Source organism: Crocodylus porosus, unplaced genomic scaffold (assembly GCF_001723895.1).
Source record: "Crocodylus porosus isolate Cpor-Errol unplaced genomic scaffold, CroPor_comp1, whole genome shotgun sequence".
Lineage (NCBI taxonomy): Eukaryota > Metazoa > Chordata > Crocodylia > Crocodylidae > Crocodylus > Crocodylus porosus.
The window spans coordinates 34,846-43,748 of record NW_017728887.1 but is presented as its reverse complement, the minus strand read 5'-3'; the positions used below and the strand labels follow the sequence as shown (position 1 = coordinate 43,748).

Below are 8,903 nucleotides of genomic sequence, written 5' to 3'. Positions count from 1 at the left end.
GGGGGGGGCCCTGGCTAGGCTCTGTAGTGAAGGGGCAAGGGGGGGCACTTGAAGCAGAAAGCCCTTTGGGGTGGGGGCCCCTGGGCCCAGGTACTGGGCGGAGAGCAGTTCAGGAGGGTACCTGAAGGGGCAAAGCCTTAGAGATGAAGCGGGCAGGGCCACTGGGGGTCCCTAGGACTAGGCAGGGGGAGCAGGGAGGAGGCACCCATTTGCCCTAGGTGCTGGGGGGCACCTACAGGCCCCATGCAGGGGGTATAGTGACTGCAGAGCACTAGCAGGTGGCTCTGAGCCCCCTGCACTACTATGGGGGGGATGGGGGAGGTCTTCCAGCCTGACCCTGCTTTCTCCCCCAGCACTGCCTGGACCGGATCTGGCAGGGGCTGCAGCACTACAGGGCCCTGCTGGGCTCCGAGGTCTTTGCTGGCTGCCCCCACGCCCCTGACGTGGAGGATGCCCTGGTGCAGCTCAGCCGCCTGCTGAAGGTGAGCGTGGGCTGGGGAGACAGATGGGGGATATCCCGATGGCAAGGGACAGAGCTCACGGGGTGCCAAGTCTACCGCCTGCACCCAGTGTGACGGCCTTGGGCTAGGGGGCAGGGAGCTGCTGCTAGCCCAGCACTATGGCCTCAGGTGCAGCAGCCACTGGGGGGGGAGAGTTGCCAGCCCATCACCATAACATGAGGCCAGGGGGGCACTCAGGGTACCTGGAGAGGTACTGGGGGGCGTGGGGGCTAGCTGCCTCCCCATCACTGTGGCCTCCAACCCAGCAGGCACTGAGGAAGTAGTTGCCATGGCATCAGGCCAGGCAGACACTGTAGGGAACCCAGGGGAGAGCACTGGAGGGGAAGTTGCCAGCCCATCCCTGTAGCCTCATGCACAGTGGGCACTGGAGGACCCCCGGGGGGGGCATGAGGGGGGAGCCAGCCCCAGGCCCATGGGCTGAAGCCCAATACTGACCAGACCCCACCGGGGCTTTGCCTTGCAGCGCCCGGGGGAAGGGGATGCAGAGCGGTGGGGAGCGACGCCACAGACGAGCCTGCTCTGGGAGCGCAACATCGTGCAACACCGCACCCTGCGCCAGCTCCAGGCCTTCTCGGCTGTGGTTGCCCGTGTCTTTGCCCATGGTGCCACACTGTGCTAGGCCGCCTGGGGCCTCCCCAAAGTGGGCAGCTGCTGCCACTGGAACAGGGGGCAGACCCCCTCCCACATTCCCCACTTGTGTCCCCAAGCTGGGGCATGACCACTTTCTTGACTATGTATGGGGGGTCTTGTTCTAGAGCCCCCCCCATACTCTATTTATGGGTTATTTATGGGCTATTTATGAGTTTGTCTATTTATGCCCCCTCCAGGGGCTATTTATGGGTTTTAAAAGGGCCCCAGTGCCCACAATAAAGAGGGTTGATTGGTAGAGACTGGTCTGTGCTTTTTGGCTGGGGGGAAGGGGTGTGTGTGCTCAGTGGTGGCCCCTGGTGGTCACACCTCAAGACAGCAGGACCTAGCTCTGCCCTGTGGTGGGGGCTCCTGGTAAGGGTCTCAATTTCTGCCCGCCCCCCATGTACCACAGGTGGCTGTGAAAGGTCGGGTTTATTCACCAGGCTAGAGGTCCTGAGCTAGCAGGGCTCTGCCAGGACAGCAGCAGTACCAGGACTATGCCAGGCAGGAGACAGGTTGGGGGGAGAGGTGGGGGGGGGCTTTCCCACCTGGACTCCTGGGTTCTATTTAGTGACATCCTAACTGGATAAGGCACGGGGCTCCCCGCAGGCTGGGGCAGGGGGTGGAGCCCCCCCAAGACAAGGGGCATGGATGAAAGTGGGGGGGGGGCTCCTGGCAGGGACAGGGGGGCCCCCAGGCCCATCCATTTCTACCCCCGTAATTGCCATCACTGGAAGTCCCTGGGGTCGACCTGCAGAAAGGGGATGTCCCCAGCCTCGGCAAACAGAGACTCTGGGCTGCCTGCCTCCAGCAGGACCCCATCGTCCGGGGTCGGCATGTAGGGATCAGTCCCCAGCTGCAACACGTCGGGCACGATGCCTGAGGGAGACAGTGGGTCAGGGGGCTGCCAGGCTGGGGAGGGCACTAGCACCCCATCTCCCCCCACGACCCTGCAGCAGACTCACCGTCCAGCACCAGGTCTTCCTCCAGCTGCTCCATGGCTCCAGGCTCCAGGCTCAACCCCTCAATGAGCTCCAGGGCCTCTGGCCCCAGCTCCACTACCGGGGCTGGGGCTGGGGCTGGGGCTGCAGCTACCCCCTCCTCGGTCTGGCTGCGAGGGTCATCCACCTGCCTGAGACCAAAACACCCCTGGTCAGTGCAAGGAGCTGGGGGTGGATGACTGGGCCCCCCCACACCAAGACAGGGCTGGAGCCCCCCTGCCTCCAACCCCAACACCAGGGGGTGCCCTCAGGCTGCATCCAGTAGGGCAGGACAGGGCACCTAGCTCCCTCACCTAGAGGAGACTGGGATGAGCCGGCGGTTCAGATACTTCTTCTGGGCCAGCAGATCCACTGCAAGAAAAAGGCAGAGGAGAGAGGGTCAGGGACAGGGAGGGGCTGGAGGTTGGGAGTGAGGAGCCCTAGTGGTAGTAAGGGGTCTCTGGCAGGAAAGGTACTGCAGGTCAGGAGTGAGGGGCCCCAGTAGGCAGGGGGTTGTGGGTTAGGAGTGAGGGGCTCCAACAGCGGCTGCAGGTTGGGAATAAGTGGCCATGTCGGGGGGGGGGTCTGGGTAAGGAGTGAGGAGCCACGGCAGGCAGAAAGCAGGGGCTACACATCAGCGAGCAGGGAAAGCTGCAACAGAGAGCAAGAGGCACCAGTGTCACAGGTGGCCTGCGGGTCAGGGATGAGGGGCCCTGATTTTTTTTTTTGTGGGGGGGCACGCACCTTTGCGGCTGTTGCTGTAATAGGCCCCAAAGGCCTCGTCTCGGGGCCACTTGGGGTACAGCAGTTTGAGCGGGTTCTCCGGCACGTTCTCGTGTGCCAGCATGTGGTAGTCACGAATGATGTCGGCCAGCGGCAGCGACTCCAGCTCCACCTTGGTGTAGGGCTCCACGGAGCAGAACTCGGGGCGGTCTGTGAGGGTGCGGGGGTCAGTGCCTGCCCCGGCGGCAGGAGAGAACCCAGGTGTCTGGGGGGGCCCAGACCCCCCCCACAACCCAGAGAACAGAGCCATTCACAACTGGTGCTGCCAAGGTGGGGGCCTGGACACCCGAGTCCTACTTCCAGGTGTTCGGGGGGGGGGGCCACAGGAGAAGGAGGCGGGCAGGGAGCCTGGACGCCTGGGTTCCTTGGCCAAGCACAGGGTGGGGAGTGGGGCAGGGAGCCCAGACGCTGGGTCCCTGGCTCACCGCTGCTCCCGTGCTCCACCCAGGTGAAGGTGATGCCGCCATCGCGGCAGCTCTCGCTGAAGCGCAGCAGGAAGGTCCCAGTCTGCCGCCGCCGCAGCAGCTGCCGCTCCCGCTTCTTGCTCACAAAGCCCAAGATCAGCCTGGGGGGGGCCCCAAGGGGGGTGGCATGAGCCCCCCAGAGCCAGGGGCTGCCCAGCCCGGCCTCCCAGTCCCACAAGTCCTACCCATCCTTCCACAGTAGGGAGAGGTGCTTATGGATCAGCTCCAAGATCCCGTCCAGCCAAGTCCAGAAGGAGAAGCCAGGAGGGGAGTCCTGTGGGGAGAAACATTAGGCTGGGGGGCCAAAGGACACACATACACATACGCATGCACACCCCCCTCCCCCAAAACCCCCCTGCAGCCTCTTACCTTGGAGAACTGGATCCAGGTGAGGGTGCTCATGGGGGACGCATCTGCCCCTTTAAAAGGAGAGAGTCAGGGTCACTTGGGGGGTGGTGGGAAATGGCACTGGGGTCTAGCTGCCCCCCCTCAGGAAACCAGGTCCAACACTTCTTTGATAGAGAGGGAAACTGAGGCTAGGGTCCAGGCAGCCGGGCTCCTGGGGGGACAGCCACATATCTCGGGGGGAGGGGGGTGATGACTGTAGAGCTCATGCTAAGCTGGGGCCTACTCACAAAAGTTAAAATACAAAATACTGGTAATAACCGCACAGGGCAGGAGGATGTAAGGTGGTGGCTCGGCCATCCGAGAAGAAATAAGGGATGTTTCACTTCCCTCTTATCTTACTCTATTCAAGATAATTTTAAGCAGAGACTCCTGGTTGTCTGCTATGTAACCCCCTGAAAGTCTGCCCTTGACTGATTAGTATGGCAAATCTTTCTTTTCCAGTTAAATCCTGCTTAGGTGCAGGAAGAGCCATTTTTCATGTGTGATAGTCGTCTCCTCCCGATCTGCTTCTTTGATCTTCCAAGGACACTCCTCAAAAAACCCTTGTGGTTTTTTCCTGGTTGTTAATCAGCAGGGATCCGATTAAAAAAAAAATAATCCCCATTTTTCAGATATAAAGATGAAACCCAAAATCCACATTTTTCTGCTATTAAAATGAAACACCACTAACAATATAGATAGATATAATCATCTATCTATCTATATCTCTCTAATTACATATAATCTCTCTCTAGATACCTATATATATTAGTGGGGTTTCATTTTAAAATCACAGAACAGTGTAGATGGGGGGGGGCCTGTATCCAAGAAGTGGCAATTCCCCCCCCCCCGTAATGGGGAGGTACCTAGAGGTGGCCATGTTACCCCGGTCCTTAACCATGCCAGTCCTTCACCCTACAGGCACCCTTGTTCTCACCTGCCATGTCTTGTTGGTATAATAAATATAGGGAGGTTGCCCTTGAGCTTTAGTTTTGGGAACGGTTGGGTTAGATCCTATTAACCCTGTTGTTTCTACCCTACTTTGATCTCCCGCTTCACCGTGGCTGTTTCCCAAATCTCTCAGCTTTATGGGCTGTATGCGTGGCTCCAGCCACCCCTTTATAATGCCCCAAGCCTTGCAGATGATACAGGCGTCATCTTGCCTAGGCTTCTTATTAACTTGTCCTCGTCAGGCTCTCTGCAGCCCTGTCTCTGAGCCCTCTCTGGCTCCCTGCGGCCCCGTCCCAAGTGCAGTGCTCTCTCTGGTGCCAGGGTCCATGCCACCCTCTCTGGTGCCAGGGTCCCCATGCTGCAGTGGGCCCCTATGAGGTCTCCTCCTTCCCCAACTAGCCTCACCCAAGCCACCGGTTGTTATCAGACAGCACACACCCAACCAGCAACCACCATGGTCTGCCCCTTTTAAAGAGGCAAACTCCCTCTCTGAGGCTCGGTGCCCAGTAGGCAAGGATACTTTATGGGCTCCTCGTGTCCCCCTTGTTCTAAGGGGAGCATATCTGCCAACTACCACATCTCTGGGCCCTTCCTTCTCATGGAGGCTTTCCCCTTTAGCTGCTGGTAAGGGACTAACTGCCTGGTCCCAGCCCTGGGGTTTATATGGGCCCAGGGCCCTGCCTCCTCCTGCCAGCTGCCCAGGTGCAGGTGCAGCCAATTCCCTCCTTAACCAGTTGTCCTGGCAACCTGCCCCTCAGTTCTCATCTCTGGTCTAAGAGGAGCAGGCACCTTAGTGCCCTGCTACATCCCCCAGTCAAAGAAAACCAGGATCTCTGTTAATCAGCTCCCTGATAGGTTCCAAACTTAGAACGTTTCAATTTGAATGAATTAGTACTGATAACCATTAAATGAGCAGTTTGATTAAGGGAGTTTTCCAGCCAGTTACTGGATGGGCCTCTCTATTTACACAGCTGCAGGAACACTTTGAAGATGCTAAAGGGTAAGAGGAAGGAAACAGCTAACAAGAGTGAGAAATCTCGGACATGAAACTCCTGCTGCGCCAGCTCTTGAGAAGCTGAACAGAATCCGATGGCCTCCGTTCGGTGAGTTTGTCACCTTGCAGATAAATACTGGAGTTTACTTCTGTTTGGACTCATTAAACCTAGGATACTTGAAGTGCGTAAAGCCCTTCCTGTCATTTATCCAATGAGGTGTCATGTTAATCCTTTAATACTAGTCCGGGATCCCATTTTACTACCTAACAGCAGGGGAAAAACTGAGGTGTCCTGTGGAGGGGGGAACCCAAGTGTCCAGAGACCTTATTTGGCAGAGCCAAGGCCACCCCAAACCCAGGCCCCAGCTTGCACCCCCAGGCCCCGGTGAGGGGGTGGGGTGTACCAACCCCTGCCCTCCCACCCTGTCATACCGAAGAGCTTCTCAGCCAGCATATGCAGCTGGTTGCAGTCCAGCCCACGCCCGGCAGCAGCCATGAACTGCCAGTTCAGCGCCTCAGCCAGCAGGTGCCAGGGAGCAGGGGGGGGCGTCTGGAAGAACAGCTGGTCCTGGGGCGGGGGGAAGCGGGATAGGATGAAAGCTGGAGGGGGGCAAGACCCTGGCCCGCCTCTGCAGTGCTCAGGTCTGAGCACCAGGGGGCACCCCCTGCCTCATTCCCCACCAGACTGGGGGAGGTTAATGGTGGGGGCGCTCTTACCTTGGGATCAGGGCTGAGTAGGTTGAACCAGAGGATGGAGGCCCAGGCAGCTGAGGCCTGGCAGACATTGGAGATGACCACCACAGGCAGCGTGGATGTCTGGGGGCAAGGGGGAGTTAGGGGGGCAGTAGGATGTCTGGGTCCCAGACACCCCCCCCACCCTTGGGCTGCAGCTGCTGTCCCCTTTCCTGCCTCCCAGACCCCCCCATGCTAAAGATAAAGGAAAATCAGGCATCTGGGAGTCAAGTTGTACCACTCCTCCCCTTTCTCCTCCGAGACCTGTCCCATCCCCACCACTCCCACATACGCATACTGAAGGGCTGAACCCACGTGTCCAGGAGTGCCCTGGCCCTGTCTTCTCTCACCTGCAGCTGCAGCTCCACGTCCTGGTACTTGTAGTCTAGCGTGAAGGTGATGAGGTGCAGCTCCTCCGTTATTGGTAGCAGGCCCTGAGGGGAGGAGTTGGGGGGGGGGGAAGAGGTCAGGGTCTCCCCAGCAGCAGGGGCCAGACCCCACCTGGGTTGTTTTTGAGGGGAGGAGCAGGGGGGCATACCTCACTGGCACCTTTGCTGCCCTTGCCAGAGCCCACAGCCTTCTGCTCCTTCAGTGTCTGCCAGGAGGAGATCAGGGTCAAGATCAAGCTCCCCAACCCAGTGGCCCAGCAGGGCTCTGAGCTGCCCTTCAGGTCACCAATCCTCTCGAGGAACCCAGGTGTTTCCACCCCCCCCCTCCAAATAACTGGGAGGGAACCCAGGTGTCCAGGCCAGGTGGTGCCACACCACATGGCGGAAGTCGCAGAACAGCCCTTTGTGATGCCTCTCGTCCAGCATCAGCGTCTTGTTGGGTGAAGTCAGGATGTTGAAGCGCCGGAACCTGGGGTGGGTAACGGTTAGTGACCGGGGGGGGCATGTATCCCCACCCTGGCCTGGCTCTGGGGCCCCCCAGCCTGGCCCAGGCCTGGGGAGGGTCCCTGGAGAATGCCCCCCTGCCACAGGAGACTTCTCCCCTTCCCCTGAACATACCCCAGTCCCCCCACCACCCGCCATGCCCCCTGCAGCTCTTACCCCTTCACATTTGGGGGATCCCTGGAGGAAAAACAAGCAAAGGTCAGGAAGATGAAGACCCCCCTCACCTCCCCAAGACACTTTCCCCCCCCACTCCCAACTGGTGCTGGAGGGCTATGGGAAGGGGCAATGGGACTCACTTGTCACACTCCATCTTCACCACCAACTGCTGGTTCCGGTCCTGCAGCTTCACCAGGAGCCTGAAGGGGGGCAGGGGTCAGCTGGGGGGTAATGCTGGGAGCCCGGTGCCCCTGTTGGGGGGTGGAGCCTAGAAAACAGGGGCATGGCTCACCTGATGCAGGTGGAGAACTTCTGGTTGGTCCTGAGCACCAGCTGGCGCCGGCTGGGGTGGGGCATGGCTGGCTGTTCCTCCACCACAAAGGCGCTGGAGGGTGGAAAATAGTGTGAGCCCAAGCCTTTGCCTGGCCCCCTAACCCCTCCCCACCTGGCCCCGAGACCCCTCCCCACCTGCGCAGGAGGCTGGCAAGCTGCTCACGGATGCGACGCTCCAGCAGCCCCGGCTCCGTCTCCAGCGGGTCGTGCTGATAGCTGACCTTGGCACGCAGCTCCTGCAGCGTCCGTAGCACCCGCAGCAGCTGAAACAATGCCCCCGCCACCCCCGTGCACCTGCCCCAGGGGAGCAAAGTCAGGATGCTTGGATCACTGCCCAACACCTGGGTTTTGGCATGGGGGTGCGATGCCCAGGCTCCGCCCTGTCCGTGCTCACCAGGCCTCTAGGGAGTCCAAGGCTGTGTCATGGGGGGCGCCCAGGCAGGCTTGGCGCTGCCGCTCACGCCAGGCTCCCAGCTCCTGCAGCACGAAGTCCCGCAGTGTCTCCCCGCGCCCCAGCAGTGCCTGCATCTGTGCCAGCACGTCCTGGGGGGGGGCAAGGCATCAGGGAGGGCTGCTCTGCCCCCCCAAACCCCTCCCGGTACACCAGGACCCCAGGGCCCGCCTCACCTTGCGGCTCTGGTCCAGGCTGTTTAGCATAGCCTGCAGCTGCTGAGTCTGGGCCGGCAGCTCAGGGTCTGTGGGGTTTGTCCTCTCTAGAGAGGAAGAGTGGGGGGGGTTGCCTAGTGCCCCCTGCAGCTGGCACTCCTGTCTCCATTGTGCCCTCCTAGCCCCCCAGGGTATTAATAAGGGCAATATCCAAGACCAGGCAAGGCAGCCCACCCAACCCCACATTAAACTCCCCCTTACTGTGTGCCTGGTTTATCTTGTAGACAAAGTCAAAGGTGTCCTGCAGCTCCTCCAGGTGCCGCACCGAGCGTTCCAGGTTCTGGGAGGCAGGAAAGACCCCAGAGCTGCGGGTTCAAATCCCATGGGGGAACATGGAGGGCACCCCCTGCAGGGAATAAGTGGGGGTCTCACCTGCATGGACTCCTGGATCTCGTTCAGGCGCTGCTCTATCT

The 8,903-nt window shown here is 60.0% G+C and overlaps 2 protein-coding genes across 2 annotated transcripts in view; one reads left to right on the top strand and one right to left on the bottom strand.

The window, feature by feature from the left end:
* Positions 1 to 338: 338 nt before the first annotated feature.
* Positions 339 to 1,407, top strand: IL23A (interleukin 23 subunit alpha; the record flags this gene model as incomplete). The annotated part of the gene is made up of 2 exons (XM_019554287.1): positions 339 to 482; positions 985 to 1,407. Coding segments are annotated over 2 exons (300 nt in total), but the record flags the coding sequence as incomplete, so codon positions are not given.
* A 471-nt stretch (positions 1,408 to 1,878) lies between these two features.
* STAT2 (signal transducer and activator of transcription 2) overlaps positions 1,879 to 8,903 on the bottom strand; it is a 9,106-nt gene continuing 2,081 nt past the window's right edge. Inside the window, exons 3-22 of the mRNA XM_019554200.1 lie at positions 8,863 to 8,901; positions 8,692 to 8,770; positions 8,452 to 8,537; positions 8,219 to 8,367; positions 7,960 to 8,118; positions 7,784 to 7,876; positions 7,632 to 7,691; positions 7,492 to 7,512; positions 7,207 to 7,300; positions 6,981 to 7,037; positions 6,793 to 6,876; positions 6,428 to 6,526; positions 6,143 to 6,278; positions 3,748 to 3,797; positions 3,564 to 3,652; positions 3,340 to 3,479; positions 2,876 to 3,064; positions 2,446 to 2,503; positions 2,117 to 2,283; positions 1,879 to 2,030 (exon numbers count right to left, since the gene is read on the bottom strand). Coding sequence (XP_019409745.1) covers positions 1,879 to 2,030; positions 2,117 to 2,283; positions 2,446 to 2,503; positions 2,876 to 3,064; positions 3,340 to 3,479; positions 3,564 to 3,652; positions 3,748 to 3,797; positions 6,143 to 6,278; positions 6,428 to 6,526; positions 6,793 to 6,876; positions 6,981 to 7,037; positions 7,207 to 7,300; positions 7,492 to 7,512; positions 7,632 to 7,691; positions 7,784 to 7,876; positions 7,960 to 8,118; positions 8,219 to 8,367; positions 8,452 to 8,537; positions 8,692 to 8,770; positions 8,863 to 8,901 — 2,001 coding nt within the window. The remainder of the gene's footprint in view (positions 2,031 to 2,116; positions 2,284 to 2,445; positions 2,504 to 2,875; positions 3,065 to 3,339; positions 3,480 to 3,563; positions 3,653 to 3,747; positions 3,798 to 6,142; positions 6,279 to 6,427; positions 6,527 to 6,792; positions 6,877 to 6,980; positions 7,038 to 7,206; positions 7,301 to 7,491; positions 7,513 to 7,631; positions 7,692 to 7,783; positions 7,877 to 7,959; positions 8,119 to 8,218; positions 8,368 to 8,451; positions 8,538 to 8,691; positions 8,771 to 8,862; positions 8,902 to 8,903) is intronic.